This window comes from Myotis yumanensis, unplaced genomic scaffold (assembly GCF_028538775.1).
Source record: "Myotis yumanensis isolate MYYU_CA2020_CCGP unplaced genomic scaffold, mMyoYum1.0.hap1 SCAF_1, whole genome shotgun sequence".
Lineage (NCBI taxonomy): Eukaryota > Metazoa > Chordata > Mammalia > Chiroptera > Vespertilionidae > Myotis > Myotis yumanensis.
The window spans coordinates 137660425-137680642 of record NW_027223752.1 but is presented as its reverse complement, the minus strand read 5'-3'; the positions used below and the strand labels follow the sequence as shown (position 1 = coordinate 137680642).

At 45.0% G+C, this 20218-nt stretch overlaps 1 protein-coding gene across 1 annotated transcript in view; it reads right to left on the bottom strand.

The window, feature by feature from the left end:
• Positions 1 to 6508: 6508 nt before the first annotated feature.
• Positions 6509 to 20218, bottom strand: part of LOC139016850 (cyclin-Y-like protein 1) — a 40471-nt gene continuing 26761 nt past the window's right edge. Inside the window, exons 6-10 of the mRNA XM_070425060.1 lie at positions 17919 to 17970; positions 15363 to 15482; positions 10948 to 11114; positions 7765 to 7930; positions 6509 to 6619 (exon numbers count right to left, since the gene is read on the bottom strand). Of these exons, the coding sequence (XP_070281161.1) occupies positions 6509 to 6619; positions 7765 to 7930; positions 10948 to 11114; positions 15363 to 15482; positions 17919 to 17970 (616 nt within the window). The remainder of the gene's footprint in view (positions 6620 to 7764; positions 7931 to 10947; positions 11115 to 15362; positions 15483 to 17918; positions 17971 to 20218) is intronic.

The following is a 20218-nucleotide window of genomic DNA, read 5'->3' as shown; positions in this document are numbered from 1 at the left end:
GCAAGGTACCTCCAGGGTGCCGGGTTGCCACCTTGCTTGTGGTCCGTCATTCCAATCACCATCATGGGCCACAGGCTAGATGGCTCTCGGGACCCGGGGTGCCACCTTGCCTCTATTCCAGCTTTCCTATCTCAATCACGGGCCGCAGTTAAGGCGGCACCTTTGTCCCGGGGTGCCACCTATCCTATGGTCCGGCTTTCAAATCACGTCGTGGGCCACAGGCATGGCGGCTCCTGGGAACCGGATTGCCACCTTGCCTGTGGTCCAGCTTTCCGATCTCAATCACGGTCCGCAGGCACAGAGGCTCCTGGGTCATGGGGTGCCCCCTTGCCTGAAGCTTGGCTTCTATATCACAATCATGGGCCACAGGCAAGGTGGTTCCTGGGACCCGGGGTGCCCCCATGCCTGAGGCCAGGCTTTCAGATCATGATCATAATAATGGGCCAGAGGCAAGTGGGCTCGTGTTTCCAGGTGTGCTGCAATGCCTGAGGCCATAGGTCAGACCATGATCACGATCACGGTCCCCTTTCTGCCCCTGGGTGCCCCCTTGCCTGTGGTCCTGCTTTTAAATCAGGATCATCATCTCTGTCACGGCTTCAGGCAAGGGAGCTCCTCGGTCCCGGGGTGCTGCCTTTTCTATGGTCCGGCTTTCAAATCACGATCATGGACCACAGGCAAGGCGTCTCCTGGGACCCAGGGTGCTGCCTTGCCTGAGGCCTTACTTTCCAATCAAGATCACGATCAAAGGTCGCAGGCAATGCAGCCCATTTTTCCCGGGGTGACACCTTGCCTGTGGTCTGGCTTTCAAATCATGATCATGGGCCACAGGCAAGGCGTTCCTGGGACCCAGGGTTCTGCCTGACCTTCGGTTCTGCTTTCTGATCATGATCATGATCACGGGCCACAGGCAAGGTGGCTGATGTGTCCTGGGGTGCCGCTGTGCCTGTGGTCCTGCTTTCTGATGAAGCTCAAGATCATGATCATGGCTGCAGGGAAAGCGGCTTATAAGTCTCGAGGTGCTGCCTTGCCTGTGGCCTGTCTTTCAAATCACGATCTCAGTCCTCAGGCAAGGTGGCTTCTTGGTCCCAGTGTGCCACTTTGGCTGTGGTCTGGCTTTCTGATCTCAATCACAGGAAGCAGGCAAGGCAGCTCTGGGACACATGTTGCTGCCCTGCCTGTGGCCTTAATTTCCAATTACTATCACGATCATGGCTGCAGGTAAGGCACCTCCTTAGTCCCGGGTTTCCACCTTGCCTTTGGCCCGCCTTTCAAATCACCATCATGGGCAACAGGCAAGGCAGCTCCTGGGACCCGGGGTGCCACCTTGCCTGAGGCCTTACTTTTTGATCAAGATCACAATCACAGGCCGCAGGCAAGTCGGCCCCTTTCCCTGGGGTGCCACCTTGCCTGTGGTCCCGCTTTCTGATCTCAATCACCTGATGCAGGCAAGGGGGCTCCGAGGACCCAGGATAATTCCTTGCCTGGGGCATTACTTTCCAATCATGATCACAATAATGATCACAGGCCACAGGCAAGGCGGATCCAGGGTCCAATGGTTCTGCCTCGATTGTGGTCCTGCTTTCAGATCAAAATCATGATCTGTATCACTGTTGCAGGCAAGGCAGTTTCTGGGTTCCCGGAGTGCTGCCTTGCCTGCAGTTATGCTTTTGGTTCATGATCACGATCACAATCATGATCGAGGTCACGATCAATATCTCAGGCCCCAGGCAATGTGGCTTCTGGGTCCTGGGTTGCTGACTAGCTTGTGGCCCTGCTTTCCAATCATGATCATAATCACAGGCCACAGGCAAGATGGCTGATGGGTCCTTGGGTGCCACCTTGCCTGTGGTTCTGCTTTCAGATCACAATCAGGATCAGGATCACAATCATGATCACGGCTGCAGGCAGGCAGCTCCTTGGTCTCGGGTTGCCACCTTGCCTGTGGTCCTGCTTTCCGATTTCAATCACGGGCCACAGGCAGGGTGGCACCCTTGTGCCCAGGAGCTGCCTTGCCTGAGGTCCTCCTTTCCAATCTTGATCTTAATCACAAGCCACAGGCAAGGTGGCTCTTTGGTCTGCAGGGCACCCCTTGTCTGCGACCTGGCTTTCAAATCACTATCAGGAGCTGCAGGCAAGGCAGCTCCTGGGTCCCTGGTTCCGCCTTGCCTGTGGTTGTGCATTCCAATCTCAATTACAGGCCGCAGTCATAGCGGCTCCTGGGTAGGGGGGTGCCCCCTTGCCTGAAGCCCGGCTTCTAAATCACAATCATGGGCCACAGGCTAGCCGGCTAATGCGTCCCAGGGTGCGACCTTGCCTGTGGTCCGGCTTTCCCATCTCAATTACTGGATGCAGGCAAAGCGGCTCCTGGGACCCGAGTGCCACAATGCCTGAGACCGGGCTTTCTGATCACGATCATGATCATGGGCCACAGGCAAGGCGGCTCCTCGGACCCAGGGTGCTTCCTTGCCTGCAGCCTTGATTTCTGATCAGGATCAGGATAAAGATCACGATCATGATCACGATCACAATCACGGGCCGCAGGCAAGTTGGCTTCTGGGTCCTGGGGTGCTGCCTTACCTGTGGTCCTTCTTTCAGATCACGATCACCATCACCATCACAATCACACTACGCATGCAAGGCAGCCTCTGGGTCCGGGGTGCTACCTTGCCTATGGTCTGGCTTTCTGATCTCAATCATGGAATGCAGGCAAGGCGGGCCCTGGGACCCAGGGTGCTGCCTTGCCTGCGGCCTTGTTTTCCAATCACGATCACGATCATGGGCTGCAGGCAAGGTGGCTTCTGCATCCTGGGTTGCTGCCTAACCTGCGGCCCAACTTTCCAATCATGATCATGATGACCGGCCACAGGCAAGTTGGCTGATGGGTCCTGGGTTGCCCCCTTGCCTGTGGTCCTTTTTTCAGATCACGATCATGGCTGCAGACAAAGCAGCTCCTGGGTCCCGGGGTGCAGCCTGGCCTGTGGTCCGGCTTTCAAATCATGATCATGGGCCGCAGGCACAGTGGCTCCAGGGACCAGGGTGCCCCCTTGCCTGCAGCCGCGCTTCCCAATTACAATCATGATCATGGGCTACAGGCAAGGCGGCTCCTGTGTCCTGGGTTTCTGCCTTGCCTGTATCCTTCCTTTCAGATCACGATTATGATCATGATCACGGGCTGCAGGCAAGGTGGCTTCTAGGTCTTGGGGTGCCGCCTTGTACTCAACCCAGCTTTATCACATGATCATGGGCCGGCTTGTTTCCTGGGGTGCTGCCTTGCCTGCGGTCCAGCTTTCCAATCTCTATCTCGGGCCACAGGCTCAGTGGCTCCTTGGTGCCCAGAGGCCGCCTTGCCTCCGGACCTTCTTTCCGATCTCAGTCATGATCACAAGCCATAGGCAAGGTGGCTCCTGGATCTCCGGGGGACCCCTTGCCTGGGGCCTGGCTTTCCAAAATTGATCACAGGATGCAGGCAAGGAGGATTATGGGTCCCGAGCCGCCGCCTTGCGGGAGGCCTATCCTTTCTATCATGATCACGATCATGGGCCACAGGCTAGGCGGTTCCGGGGAGCTGGGGTGCCACCTTGCCTGAGACCAGGCTTTCTAATCACGATCATGATCATAGGCCACAGGCAACGTGGCTCCTGGGTCCCGGTGTGCTGCTGTGCCTTCGGCTGGCCCTCTGATCCTGATCATGATCACCGGGCCTCCTTGAGTCCTTTAGTGCTGCCTTGCCTGCAGTTCTGGCTTTTAAATCTCGATAATGGGCTAAAGGCAAGACGGCTACTGGGTCCAGGTGTGCCACCTTGCCTGTGGTCCTGCTTTCCGATCTCAATCACAAACCACAGGCAAGGTGGCTCCTGGGTCTCCTGCAGACCCCTTGCCTGCGGCCCGGTTTTCACATCACGATCACCGTTCGCATTGAAGGAGCCTCATGGGTCCCGGCAGTCGCCTTGCCTGAGACCTGGTTTTCCAATAATGATCACGATCATGATCACGAACATGAGCTGCATGCAAGGTGGATCCTGGGTCCTGGTGTGCCACCTTACCTGTGGCCCGGCTTTCAAATCACAATCACGGGCCGAAAGCAAGGCATCTCCTGGGTTCCGGGGTAACGCCTTGCTTGTGGTCCACCTTCCTGATCTCAATCTCGGGCCAGAGGCACAGTGGCTCCTGGGTCCTGGTGTGCAGCCGTGCCTGAGGCCTGGCTTTCTGATCACGATCATGATCATGTGCCACAGGCAAGGAGGCTCTTGTGTCCCAGGGTGCCACCGTGCCTGTGGCCGGCCTTCTGATCATGATCTAGATCACGGGCCGCCTTGAGTCCTGGAGTGCTGCCTTGCCTGTGGTCCTGCTTTCAGATCGAGGTCAGGATCAAGATCACGGCTGCAGGCAAGGCAGCTCCTCGGTCCTGGGGTGCCACATTGCACTCGGCCCGGCTTTTAAATCATGATCACATGTTGACATGTAAGATAAATTCTCATATTTTCAGTTAACAAAACTTTTCAAATGTATATCACGATATAAAAAATTTAAAATCTCATTTTATTCATGTTCACTTTAAAAATGAGGCAAAGTAAACTGAAAAAGTACGAAACTATATTTTTCAAATGGGAATTCAGTGTAGTATGCCCACCTAAATTAGTTACTGAAGTAGCAAACTTAATGTATTATGAAGCCTTTTAATCTATCACTGTGGAACTTACATCACTGTACACAGTAAGTATACAGTATATACTAAGACACTAATAAAGAAAGTTACAATAAAAGATCTTACTATTTCCTTACTTTTTAATATAGAGACTGGCTTTAAGCACCTAATCTTTACAATAAATTTTAATTACTTCAACTATTCCTGCCAACATTCTGATAACTTTAATGAAATATTAAATATGCCTACATGCAACCCAGTAAAACCTGGAAAATATTTAAACTCAACTTAATGACCCTTTTGACTCACATCCTAGCCTAGTGAATATTTTCTACTCACTTCTTTCAACTGTATTATCAACTCTAAACATGTTAAATTTTTTGAAAGGTTATGCTTGCAAAGACTCAAGAAGAAACATCATGGAAGTGTTCAAATTTGTAAAATTCTTCCTTGCTAATGTGTTTTTTGAATTCGCCATTGTAACTGCAGAGTTAGGAGAGAAAATGCTGACATCACGGACACATTTTAACTCAAAAAGGCAATAGTGCAACACAGACAGTCCTACAGGGAAAGCAAGATGTAGATCACAAACAATGAAATTTTATTTTCTAGATACTGGTTGTCTAATTTCTTTAAAACCAATTTCTAGACATGATAGCTAATGGCATGCATTATAGGTAGAGTAAGTCACTTACGCAATTTAAGCACTTGGAAATACCTGCTAGCAAGGCGGTCCTGGAAAGTAATACAGAACAGCCACCCTTTGTATCCAGCGTCTGTACCACCAGAAATCTACACTTCACTAGTTCATTGGGGCAGTTTTAAGGCCAGTTACACAAGAATTTTCAAAGTCTAAAGAGCACAAAATATATGATTTTTATAATGAGAATAGTTGTTATTTAATTTCTTTGAAAGAGAAATCTTCACCCAGGCTAGATGGCTCAGTGGATTGGAGTGTCTTCCCAGGCACCAAAGGGTCCAGGATTCAGTGACCAGTCAGGGCAAATACCCAGGTGCCAGGTTTGATCCCCAGTCTCAGACACTGGATGGGAGGCAACTGGTAGATATTTCTCACATATCCATGTTTCTCTCCCTTTCCCTTTCCTTCTCCCTTCCTTTCCCTCTGACATCAATTAAAAAGAAAGAGAAATCTTCAAAGTCAGAAAAACTAAAATGAAAACTCATAATTAAAATTATTTTAAAGTAATTCATATATGGTAACAATGTCCAAAAGGTTCCGGAGGAAAGGAAACAGCACATAATATATATATTAAAAAAGTAGCCATTTTGCTCTAGGAAGCAATATAAATATTTAAGGAATTTTCTACTGTAAAATAATCCATTTTCCACGTTATTAAAGTAAACATTAAAGCATTTGAAACTATACTAGTATACAGAAATAGGTACTTTAAACTTACTAAGTGAGAGGACCAAAGCTGAAAAGAAAACGTCAAGTGGCAGGTTAACTAGAAATTGTTAAAAGTTTAAGAGAGACATTTCCTTTGTATCCAAAAATGAAAACAAAATTAAACAAATGTAATATCCTCTAGTAATAAAAATAATCAAAGGGAAATGAAAAATACTAAGGATCATAAATGAAGCATAGGCTAAAAAAGATCCTCATCAGGTTAAAACCTTTCACTTATTTTTAAGAGGAAATACTAAACTTGCCAGAATAGGGAATATTATACTTCAACAGTCCTTGTTTTGGTAGGTGAGATACTCATTATGTCAACCTCCCCCTCCCCGCCACCCCCGTCTCCCTTAAAAGAAAAGAACTTATCTGGGATTGGAGCAGAAGCAGTGATTCTTCTCCAGTCCTTGCAGATGAGGCGCTCACCATGTCACAGCCCTCATTCCTCCTTAAGATAAGATGGCATGGCCACGCTGCACATCAGTAAGGTTAGCACAGCTGCCAGATTTTTTTGTGGCCACCCTGCACAGGTTTTTGTTTTCACAATATCTGGAAATGGCCTACGGGTAAACATGAGATAGAACACAGGTACATTCAAAATAAAGGAGCTGCAGCTTTCACAGAGAAAGCATCACTGATAGCCACACAGTCCCACTTCTTTATATGGATTATAGTCATTGCCTCTTCGTAGAGCTGGCGTATACACTGCATGGTCCTTGGGATCCTATTTTATGTTCATCCACGAAGTTAAGTAGTTTAGGGACTCTGATTAGATTGACAGAGCAAAGGGGAACTCAGTATTTTTTTTTAGTTTGAGTTTTTTCAAGATGTCAAAGGTGTGACAGTCTTCCTAACAACAGGATCATCTGTTGTCTGTACACTTGGTTCCTTAAATATAATAAATATACAGTTGGGAAATGTTATTGTTTACTCAGCTATTTACATTCTATCCAATCTTCATTAGCTAGCGTTTACTCTAAGGAAATTTTAATGAGGCAGGCATGTGCTGTATTTTACTGAAAGCTCGAAAGGTCTAGTGACTGATGCACCATCAAGGTACTATTTCACTTGCACATTAAGGCAGACGCACTCTAAAGGACTATTAAGTACCACAAAAACTGTCCATTTTAGTTATAATTTTGTTGTATACTCCCCAGAATTCATAAGCCATAAATATTATTTTGTCGCACATCCTTTACAATTGCCATTAAAAACCCATATACTTTCTACACCCAGTGTTTGAAGTACATATTCTACAATCTAAGTATCAGTCTCTCAGGTTACTTTTGTCTAACAAACTGAAGGTACTGAACTGTGATCTATACAGAAAAGACATGAATTTGCAAACTGAGTTAAGAGTGATAAGTAGAATATGGTTGTAGAAATGATTAATGATACAATTGTAGGAAATTATTCATGTATGGTTATAAAATAGAATACAGTTTCAAAAAAAACCATCAAAGTTTAAAATGGATTTAAATTATTCTGAATCGTGGTCACAGAAAAGGTAATTTTTATAATGTAGGATTCTTATATACACCATAAAAATACTGCTAATATGATGTGAGAGAGTTAATAAGTCTTATTCAATGTGTTAGTTTAAAACAGCTTTTCATTTTCCTAGTCTCTACATAATATGATTTATGCACAGATACTGGTTTTTGAGTCTGACAGAAAACCCCACTTTGTGATTCCACAGCTTTACCTCTAGGTTCAGTGCTCTTTCTTTTCGAAGAGGAGACAATGCAATACGCAACAATCCATGGTCACTTGCTAAGGACCGAAGGTCAAAATAGTATTGGGCATAGACACTGGTAGAAACGTACAGACGAAACCGCAGTAGACATATGTATTGCCTTTCCAACTCATTTCTGGGGAAGAAGGAAAACACAAAACCACCACAGGGCAATTTTAGTCAACATGGTTCTCTTCAATATTGTCATTCTAAGATAGTAGGTTGGCTCTGAGTTTAGCTTTGAATTAAATAAAGGCTACCCAGCTGGGCTAATACACTAATGTTCAACCAGGCAAACAAGGCTCAACCATTTGTGGTCCCCTTTGAGTTTGGGACAAGGGGAAGGACTTTGAGTTTGGGACAAAGGGAAGGAGGTTATGTCTCTTGTGCACAACAGCTGTTGACTAGGGGCTCAATTATCAGAGTCCCATTAGTGCAGCTGTAGGTTTCTTCTTCTTGCTCACTCTCAGGGCTCCACTCTAGTGCTCAGATGAAAGGAATGATGTATGCTGTTTCTTAGCCCTGAAGAACTTGCAGACATTTTACCAGGCTGATAGCAGGAAGAGGATTAGTAAAATAGAGATGTGCCAACAAAAGGACTGGGCACATCACCACAGCAACAAATGGATCCATTCAGAACCACCACTCTTATCTTTGAGGGGAAAACTCTTGGAAAATTATCAGACACCAAAAAACAAACTGAGGAAGAGACAAATCAATGGAAGCATGTACAATGCTCATGGACAGGAAGCATTAACACCTTTAAAATGTCCATACCACCTCAAATAATCTCTTTCAACCAAATTCCTATCAAGATGCCAATGCCATCTTTTACAGAAGTAGAACAACTAATCCAGAGTTTTATACATACCCACAAAAGACCCTGGACAATTCGTCACAGCAGTTGAGAGAAAAACAAATGAGGCTGGAGGTATCACACTACCTGATATCAACCTCCACTACAGGGTTATAGTCATCAAAACAGCATGGTACTAGCATGAAAACAAACATAGATCAATGAAACAAAATTGAAAGCCCAGAAATAACCCCACACCTATATGTTTAATTACTATTTGACAAAAGAGGAGACTTCATTCAATGGTATGAAGACAGTCTATTCAATAAATGATGTTGGGTAAATTGAACAGATACATTCAAACATTGAAGCTAGACCACTTCTTACACCATATACAAGAATAGACTCAAAATGGATTGTTAACCTAAATGTAAGTGTCAAAACCATAAAACTCCTAGAAGAAAACATAGGCACTAAAATCTGGAATATTTCTCTTAGTGCTTTGCTGATAGATTACCCTGAGCAAGCAAAATAAAAGAAAAAATAAAGGAATGGGACTATATCAAACTAATAGTTTTAGTATAGCAAAAGAAAACAGCAACAAAATAAAAAGACAACCCACTGATGGGAAAACATATGTGACATTGATATATCTAATAGGGGGTTTAATATTCAAAATTTATAAAAAACATATATAACGCAACACCTTATAAAAAACATATACAGCTCAATACCAAAAATATGAACAATCTAATTAAAAAATGGACAGAGGACCTGAAAAGACACTTATCCAAAGAGAGCATACCGATGGCTGATAGATAAGAAAAGATGCTTAACATCACTGATCATCAGTGATATGCAAATTAAAACCACAATGAGATATCCTCACACCTGTCAGAATGGCTATCATCAACAAACAGCAAGTGCTGACAAGGATGTGGAGAAAAGGGAACCCTCGTGCACTTTTGGTGGCACGGTATATTGGTGCAGACACTGTGGGGAATAGTATGGAAGTTCCTCAAAAATTAAAAATTGAACTGCCTATTACTCAGTGATTCTACCCCTGGTATATATCTGAAGAAAACCAGGGCACTAATTGAGAGGATATATGCACCCTATATTCACTGCAGTATTATTCATAATCCTTAAGCTGTAGAAGCAACTCAAGTGCCCATTAACTGATGAGTGGATAAAAAAGCAGTGGAATATTATGACTCATCCATAAAAAAGAATGAATTCCTGCCATTTGTGAGAGAATAGTTTGACCTAGAGGGTATAATGTTAGTGAAATAAGTCAGTCAGAGAAATACAAATAACATATGATTTCACTAAAAAGCAATATAAATGAACAAACAAAACAGAAGCAGACTCAGAGGTAAAGGGAACATTTTGATGGTTGCCAGAGGAGAAGAGGTTTGGGGGCGCTGGGTGAAGAAGGTGAAGAAATTGAGAAGTACAGACTGGCAATTACAATGCAGTTATGGGGATATAAATTACACCATGGGAAAGAGAGTCAATAATACTGCAATAACTACGCATGGTGTCAGGTCAGTACTAAAAATACTGGGGAAAACACTTCGCAAAGCACATGATTTTCTAACCATTATGCTGTACACCTGAGACTAATATGAAATAACTAGAATCCCGGTGCACAGATTTGTGTTCTTGCACAACCCGGGACCCCTCAGGGGATGTCAGAGAGCCAGTTTCGGCCTGATCCCTGCAGGCCAGGCCGAGGGACCCCACTGGTGCACGAATCTGTGCACTGGGCCTCTAGTATGCATATAAGATCTTTGGTTAATCTCTTCCCGCACTTCCCACTCCCCCATTCTCTCTGAGATTCATCAGTCTGTTCCATGTTCCCATTCCTATGGTTTCACTCCTGTGTTAAGCATCTGCCCAGGTCGCCAGTGCACATCATAACTACTGGCTGGGCAGCCGGTCGCTTAGTTTTCTCTTTATATATAGATATTGAATGTAAAGTCTTATTGAAAATAAATGAAATTTTGAAAACGGGGGAATAAAAGACCTGAACTGGTGGAAAGCGTTAAGAAAGGCCTGAAGGTATTTACATTACTGTTGTTTTTGAATCTGAGCTTCTACAAACTTTGCTACCAGAGAAATATACCAAATTATCACACAGATTATTACAATAATAACACATGAAGACATACTAATTAATGAGGAGTATGAAATGTCAAAGCAAATATGGATAGAAAAATGTATGTAATTTTATGCCTAGTTCAGTCCTCTGCACAATGGAACCTTTCAAAATATTTCTTATTTTGTAAACTTTATGGGGGCAAATAAGGTATTCGAAAATGGTTTGAAACTTCATCAAAATCTTGCCAACTCACAAGTTCTTGATTGTAATGCCCCTTAGCAATGAGAAGAAGTGAAAATTCCACATAGCCTCATCGTGCAGATACTTGTAGGTCAGAATAATCGCTCCCAAAACAATGCGTTTCCAGTTAGATGGGCAAATGTCGATTTCAGCATAAGATAAAAGTCTTTCTATGTAAACCTGCAAAGTAGAACACTGGTTTTTGATTCTAGTTCAGTTTAAGTGCTGTGATAAGAACTTTCAGGAATGATAGATTTCATCAGTTTTTGACATGCCTTTTATTCATAGCTTCTAGAGACACTGCTTGGCCAGCCAAAGCCAGAGGCCAAGAAACAGTTGCAAATCAGACACTTCTACTGCCTACTTTCCCATGTAAATTTCCAGCCTGCTCACCAAAGAGTCGCTGGTTCCACTCTTGGCCCCTGTCAGGACTCATGCGGGAGGCAATCAATAGATGTCTCTCTCTCATACTGATGATTCTCTCTCTATTTCTCCTCTCCTCCCCTTTCTTTTCTACTTTCTCTGAAAATCAATGGATAAAATATCCTCTGGTGAGGATTAAAAATTTTTTTAAAGAGAGTCCCCCCAGTGGCTGCTGTGTGGTGCAGCAGGACTGGCAGTGCAAACAGGTGTGTCTGAGGCAGGTCTCTACAACTGTCAGGTATTCCTGGACTTAGTGTCTTTGTAAGAAACACACACGCACACCAAGGATAGACATTTCATATCCCCTAAGCCTCACATCTCCATCACGATTCTGTGAAATCCATCTCTGTCTTACACAACCTGAAGCTTGGTCAGTTCTGTTGGTTTCAGTTGGTAGCAGAGCTGCCAGTCTCTATCTCCCTGGTTCTCCTCTAAACCTGCCAGATAGCTGGTGAGATCTCATGATTTCTTCACATGTATTACATGTCTATTCTACAAAGAACTGGGTGAAGTTAACAGCTAAGCAAAGATTATAGAGGCAAGCTGTGATTTGCTGTTTCGTCAAAGGGTTCTTTGAAGGAGAATATGTTTACTGTCTGAGATTATCAGATTGACAGCCCACATTAGCCAAGGTGTTAAAACCCAACTGTATTTTAGAAAGCAAAAGGTTACTGAACATTATGTGCTATTAGTGAAAGTTTGCACCAATCTTCCAAAGCTAAATGCTCCCAGATATCCTATGAATGAACCTCCTTACAAGGTTCAACTGTCAACTTTCTGGGAATAATTAGAGACATACACAACATTGGAAATCACTCAACTTTCCTTCATCACTTCTACAGATTTAGAATGTGCCATTGCTCATTCATTTATACCACTTGCCCTCCTGTGTCAGTGGAATTGAGATTTCTCTTTTCACTGAAACTCTTCTAGCAGTGAAGTCAATCCCATCCCACTTCTGAAGAACACCTCCCACAATTACCTCTTCTTGAACACTTTCCTGTGACAGAGATTCTCCCCAATATGAATGTATTTATGTGATACCCATCCCACTCCCCACAATCCCTAGACTGCCTCTTCTCTGTTTGCTCACAGTGAATGCCCTGAAGCTGCTTCTCATCTCCCACTCTCTCCTTCACCCACTGTAGTCTGCCCCTGGCACTGTCACTCGACCGAAACTACTACTGCTAAGGTCATCGGTGCATGTGCACATACAAACCAGAGCTCTTCACCGCAGCTCCCCACTCCCCACACATTCCCTAATGTCATGTGGGGCACTGCCATTTGCCTAAGTGCTTGGCCAAAGACATCCAATTGAGTTGACCTGTTGCAAACTGTTAGCAACTCTTGTTATCGCTGCCTGTCACTGATAGTGAGGCTGCTTCCTAGTCTATTTGTCACTTCTCACCCATGTCACTGTTATTGCCCCTGACTTCTCGGCCTCCACTCAGACTCCCAGCTACCATCATTCTCCCCAAAGCAGCCTGGATAGCTTTTGTAATCAAGAGCACTTACCCACCCTGCTCAACTCTGCCAAAGTGTTTCCACCAAACAAATAAAAATGTCACTTTCTCCCATGGCCTGCAAGCTGCAAGGCCCAATCAGGTAACACTTGCCCTTCTAGGTCCACATGACCTACATTCTCTCCCTCATTCCACACTCTGACCACACTGGCCATACCTCACTCTTACTCAAATACCAAGTATAAGTTCCCATCTCAGAGGCTGGCACTTATTCCCTCTGCACATAACGCCAGAGCTCCTCATCTTCCTCAGTTCAGTCAGGCCAGGGTCAGATGTCATCTCTTACAGAGGCTCTTCCTGATCACCTCTCTCAAGTAGCAAGCCCCTCTCAGCATGATATCACGTCACCCTGCTGTACCTTCGTGATATTTACTACTACCTGAGATATTCACCTTTTAACAACACTCAGTTAAAGAAATATTTATCTCTTCCTCACTAGGACAGAAGCTCCTTAAAAGCAAACACTTTATTCAACCATGGCTCTCCTCTATCCTCTGCACTTAGATCTGTAAGGACTCAGCTCTGAAGGAGAAATCATCAGGCATAGCTTAGGATGCTATCGAAAACAGGGAGAAACAATAAAATAGAAGGAAGATAAGCGAGGTTCCAGAAAGAGAGTGAGGTCAAAGTGCTCAATGCTGACAAGAAGTTGCTCATTCCATAAATATCCACTAAAGACCTGCTCTTGTTACTCTTCCTGCTTCCATGCACTTTTTATTCACACATTTTCTTGGTATTGGAATAGCTAATACTAATTCCCTGCCAGTAGCTCAGATTCATGCTCGAATTCCACATATTCAAACGCGTGGCCTGGTGCATCAAAAGCGTGCATGGAGGGGGGTGTTCCCTCAGCCTAGCCTACACTCTCTCCAATTGGGAAGCCCTTGGGGGATGTCCAACTGCCAGATTAGGCCCAATCCCATGGGCCTAAACTGGCAGTCGGACATCTCCCTCACAATCTGGAACTGCTGGCTCCTAACTGCTCACCTGCCTACCTGCCTGATTGCCCCTAACTGCCTCTGCCTGACTGCCTGATCACCCCTAACTGCCCTCCTCTGCTGGCCAATTTGGTTCTGACTAGTCTCTTTCTATGCCAATCAGCATCAAAAGCTCTGCTTCCTAGCAGCCATTGGCTCCTCACACTTCACCCAGATTTGGTTCTGACTGGTCAGTTTCTATGCCAGTCAGTGTCTCTGGGTCTATCAACAGAACCTGCTCAGAAGTGCGGCACTGATGAGCAGCCCCGGTGGAGACCTGGAGAGAAATAGAGATGCTGCTGCTGGCCCGTCTTGGAGAGAAAGAGAGAGGCAAGTGTTGATCAACAGCTGCCACACAGGCTATGGATCAGACCCTGCTTCTCTCTTCAGGCCTCTCTCTGGGCCTGGTTTGCAGTCCCCTCAGCAGTCAGTGCTGGGTCATAGTGCCTGCAGCCACAGCAGTCAGTGCTGGGTCACCACGGCAACCAAGTGCTGACTGCAGGACTGACTTTCGGTTGGCTGAACCTCCGATTATGGCGAACTCAGGGTTTTTATATAGTAGGATGATCTCTAGAGATGCCCCTCTGTCTCACAGGTGCATCATCTTAATGTGTTTGAAAAGCACTCACCCTCTTCTACCCCAGATGCTCTCCTTGCTGAGTTCCCTAGCTCTTCAAGTGGGAGCACCACTCCCGCCTTTGATCAGCTGTGCTCAGCACTCCAGAGGGCTGGCAGATACGTGGAAAAGCCTGTGTCTAATCCAGTGCCCACTGAGGGGACTCTATTCGGAAGCACAGGCTGCCTCTCCAAAATTCTGACTGAACACTGACGGAGGAGGCACTGCACTAAGTACTCTTCCCTCAGACCAAGCAGGAGACTTTCCCGTTTAGGATCGTCCGAGGGAGGAGTGATACAATCCCCATTCGTTCTCACGAGAATGGACCACTCATTCCAAATGACACACTCTTTCCACAGGAATCCTGGATGAATGACACAGAGCCCCTTACACAGCTGTAGCTGAGCAGACAACCAGCAAAGCCCTTTCAGGTCCTACTGGCACTAGAATCCTGGAAACATCACAGGCAGGCACAAGAGGACAGCAAGGACGGATGAACACCCATCATCCAAGGAACAGAGAACATTGGGCTCTAGTTCTCAGTCAGGACACACATTACAACTGCCTGGGGAATGCGGCCTGCGACTCAGCTTAGACCTACACTGAACCTGACACTGCCTGGGGCCCAGAAGGTTCTGTTATTGCCCCCATCCGGCCCCATCAGCACACCTTGTATGTATGCCTGTGTGCACTGCATGTGCCTATGTCTCCTGAGGTCTGGAGGGAGAAATTGGAAACCTCTCCCTCCTGCTGCCTTTGAAAACAATTGCTTTGTGGTGAAAAAAGCAAGGACATTTTAAATCATGGTGATTATTAAGCTCAAGTGTGTGAACTTTTCATCCTTTGATAGGTTTCCCTTAATAAAGTTCTGAAAGAAGAACTATCTTACCAATGTTGTTATGGCATATCCTCCTGTTGCCTTAAAGGCAATGAAGAAAGGTCGAATAAATCTGTAAATTGATTCGGGATCAGGATTATGATGAAAGAATTCCTCAGGAACCTTTTCTTCCTGAAAGAAAGCATCCATTGAAGAAAAATATTAAGTACTTTTGTAACAACCATGTTCCACTTGTGCCCATGTGCCGCTTAAAATAATTTTGATTGGGTGACATGTATTTTAGCCTTTTAAATATAAATAATGGGACCTTAAAAAACAGCGACTGAATATTGACACTCAATAAAGATAAATACAGGCACAACCTCAGAATATTTATATATTCCTTTCCACCTTCCCCTACAGTATTCTGTCGAAATGTGAACTATTTTTAGGCTCCAAAGACTTGTTGGTTATCATGTCATACTTCTCTGCAATCAACTTTGAGAATGTAACCATCAGGCTCTAAGGCTGTGCTGTGCATACAGTGCTCACCAGCCACATATTGTTATAGAGCATATCTGAAGACATTTGAAAATTTTTGTCATTCTAATTAATTCAATATTTAAATAGCTGTTTAATTGTCTTCTAGAGATCCTGACATATCTATTAGGTTTATGTACAAATATTCATATTGCTTGATGCTATTGAAAATTTTCTTTTAAAAATATACATTTTTGTTTTTCAGGCATGTTGTCCACTGTAGCTCACTAATTATACAAAGCTGAAACTCAGTTCTTACTGACCTATCCTATATAATTAAAGGGTAATAAGCAAATCGACCGAATGGCGGAAAATTGGTCGCTGTGATGCCCACTGACCACCAAGGGGCAGAGCCTCAACACAGTAGCTGACCCCTGGTGGTCAGTGTGCTCCCACAGGCGGAGTGCTGCTCAGCCAGAAGCCAGGCTGATGGCTGGCGAGCACAGTGTCTGTGGCAGGAGCCACTCCCGCCTCCGCGGCAGTGCTAAGGATGTAAGCCATCAGTCAGACATCCCCTAAGGGCTCCTAGACTGCAAAATGCACAGACTGGGCTGAGGGATCCTCCACCCCCAGTACATGAATGTCACCCACCGGGCCTCTAGTTTCTTATATAACATGAGAGGCTCAGTGCACAAAATCCGTGCATGGGTGGGTGGCTCTCAGCCTGTGCCCTCTCACAATCTGGGACCCCTCACGTAGGGTCCCTAGGCTTGACTGGTGATGAGGCCCTATTGGGGCTTACCTTCTCCTGGCTACGGGCAGCTGGCCATGCCCCCATTCCTGCCACTGCTTGCCAATGGTGTGGCACTGCCAACCCCTACCCCATCACTTGGCATCTCCCTCTGCGGGCAACAGGCGTGGGGTGTGATCATTGGCTGGCCTGGGATTTCCCTCTGCGGGGTGATCACTGGCTGGCCCTGCACACCCACCACCACATTGCTAGCCAGTGGGCTGGGCCTCCCTCTGTGGGTTGATTGATTGTAGGGGCCCCCAGATCAATCACTCTGCAGAGGGTGGCCCTGCCCACACACGACAGTGCTGTCTGTAGGGGTAGCCTGGATCTTCCTCTTTAGGACAATTAGTCGTGGGGCTCTGCCCACCCAGCTGGGGCTCCACAAATGGTCACCGCCCAGAGGATGGCCTGGGCCTCCCTCATTGGGGCGATCACGGAGTGCCACCCCACCCCGATCGATCGCCCCGCCAGCCAGAGGCATGTGTCTCCCTCTTTGGGGCCTTGGCCTCCCTCTGTAGGGCGATCATGGGGCGATGGCTGGGCCCCCTGACCAATCACATTGCACCCACCTTGGCAGGCCTGGCACCAGTGTGTGTCATAGCATGGTCATCCAAAGTTCATCTGGAAGGTCGTTCTGCTGTTTGGTTGTTTGGTCGGTTTGCATAGTACACTTTTATTATTATAAACTAGAGGCCTGGTGCATGGATTTGAGCACAGGTGGGGTCCCGCGGCCTGGCCTACGGGGATCAGGCCAAAGCCAGCTCTCCAACATCCCTCGAGGGCTCCCGGACTGTGAAAGGGTGCAGGTCAGGCTGAGGCACCCCTCACCCCAGTACACAAATGTTGTGCACTGGGCCTCTAGTTTCTTATATAACACTAGAGGTCTGATGCACAGATTTGTGCACAGGTGGGCTCCCCTGGTCTGGCCTGCAGGGATCAGGCTGAAACCGCTCTCCAACATCCCCCAAACGGTCTTGGATTGCAAGAGGGCAGTTCTCGGGGTTACACACCCCAGAATCGACTCCCTCCTCTCTGATTGCGGGTTCATCACCTGAGAACCACAGCTGCCAAGTCACAGCAACTCAGTAGCATCTGCATTGAGTGTCAGCCCCCTGTTGGTCAGTTGGTGCCATAGCTACCAGTTAGACAGTCGCTTATGCTTTTATATATAGAGATTTCTTTTGTAAAATAATTAGATACAACATGTGGTGGGGAAGAAAACTTAAAGGAAGGTAATGTGAACTCCAAGCTGGAGAAAGTAATTTTTTACTAGTGATTAATTTTGAAGCAAATCAGCATGGAATAAGCACAACTGTCTGAGAGAAAAGGACAACCTCAATACAACTGGCACTTACTGTGACAGGATGGAGTCTCTCATCAAAAATGTCCTTGGATCTATTTGCATCTCTAGAAAACAAGAACGTGATTGAAAAAAAACTAATCCAGGAATTGTCGTGTTAGCAACACATCTGCTGGGAGTAGAGGGGGGTGGAGGGAGCTTAACCTTCAACAAAGAAAGTCCTTCTACAAATTCTTCTCTTAGATCCCGTAGGAATTTTCTGACCTCTTTTTATTCAGCACATCAAATTCTCTGAAATTTTTTCTACAATGACCTGTCAGAGCTGCCTTTATAAGCATTGACCCTCCCTAATAGGCAACGCTAGGCAACCAAATCGATGGCCAGTCCTCTAACCTCTCATTGGCAGACACAGGAACATTTTACAACGCAGTAGTAGTGGGCAATTCTTCATGTGAGAATGAGATTCCTGTTTTTTTTTTTTCCACTGTTTTTTCTCTTACTAGTTTCCTATATTATATTCTTCTTGATTCTTTACAATAATCTGAGGTTAAAATTTGCCTTTGTATTTTAGAAGTGACCACTCTATTGATTTGAGGGGGAAAAATGGATTGGCTGCCTCCTATACATGGAACTGGAAAACTAGCTATGTGGCCTTACAGTATTGAACCTACAACCTAGGTATGTGTTGCCCTAACTTGGAATCAAACCTGCCAGCTTTTGGTGTACAAGACAATGCTCCAACCAACTGAGTGAGGGAAACCAGTCTTCTGGGGGTTTTTAGGTTTAATATTCCACACTACTACACTCTGCTCATTTACACAGTGGTTCTCCAAGTGTGTTTTGCAAGCTTCAGTGGTTCCACTAGACCATTTCCAGGAGACCCAGGAGGCCAAAACTGTTTGTATAGAAATATTAAGGCACTGCCTGCATTTACACTGACATTTGCAATGACTGGATAAAAACCAAAGTCAGTAAAACTGGTTTCGGAGCAAGAATCAAGGCAGGGGTCCCAATCTGTGCTAGTAGTTATTCTATTCTTCACTGCCACTTGTTGACAAGAAATATGCTTTACTTAAGCACATCTTTGATAAAGCAGTGACAATGAATAATGTAATTAAAAGTTGAATCTTCTTTTTATACTCTACAGTGGTTCTCAACCTTCTGGCCCTTTAAATACAGTTCCTCATGTTGTGACCCAACCATAAAATTATTTTCGTTGCTACTTCATAACTGTAACGTTGTTACTGTTATGAGTTGTACTGTAAATATCTGATATGCAGGATGGTCTTAAGTGACCCTTGTGAAAGGATCATTTGACCGCCAAAGGGGTCGTGACCCACAGGTTGAGAAATGCAGCAAGGGGAAGTATGCATTAAGCATTTCTGCATACTGAAATGTGGTTGTTAAGGAAAAGCACTTGGAATTAGTTGTGAGATGAATGCCCTACTGTTCTCAGAGAATAATATTTTTATTTGATAATACAAGTGTCGTGCACTCAAGACTGAAAAGTGAGTCTGTCACTTCCAGGAAAATAACTTATACATTTCTTGCCAATTGCACAGTTCCAGCTATCAAGCTCAAAATCAAGATTGGGGAAAACTTGTATCCTTTTTGTAACCTAACAGTTTTTCAATACCTAAAGTTTTTTCTGGGAAGACTGGTGGTTATGTGATGCTACCTAACAAAAGTGAGTTTTGATACTGTAAAAAGAAATGTGAGCTGATACTTTCCAAATGACCAATGCACAATGTTATTTGAAAATTGCTTACAATTTAAGAGATTCATTTAGCATAGAAGATGTATGCATGGGTACTAATTTAACAGAGACCTTAGTACAAGTTCAAGGATAGGATTTAAAATTCCATTGTAACTAATTTCAGAAGACAGGTTCTGTAGACTTCTGGTATAGTATCAAAGAATATCCAAAATTATCTGAAGGCTTTGAAAATACAAACTTTTCTAGCCATAAAGATACATGAGGCTGGGTCTGCATATTGTTTATTCAAAACAAATTATTGAAATGACTGAGGTAATCACTAAGGATTGAAGACAGGGTGTAAGTGAGAATCAGCTGTCTTCTGTTGAACCAGACATAAAGAGATTTGCAAAATGTAAATAAGTGACACAATTTCCATTCGACCAATTTATTGTGGAAAATGATTCTCTTTTATAAAGAATTTTGTTACCACTATGACTTGCTTTCAGGGGTGTTTCTGCCCCCCAGGAAACATTCGGCCATGGTGGATACAGCTTTTGTTGTCAAAATGGGGCCTGGGAAGATTATGCTACTGGCATCTAGTGGGGAGAGGGCAGGGAAGCTGTAAACACCCTGTAACGCTCAAGGCAATCCGCCAC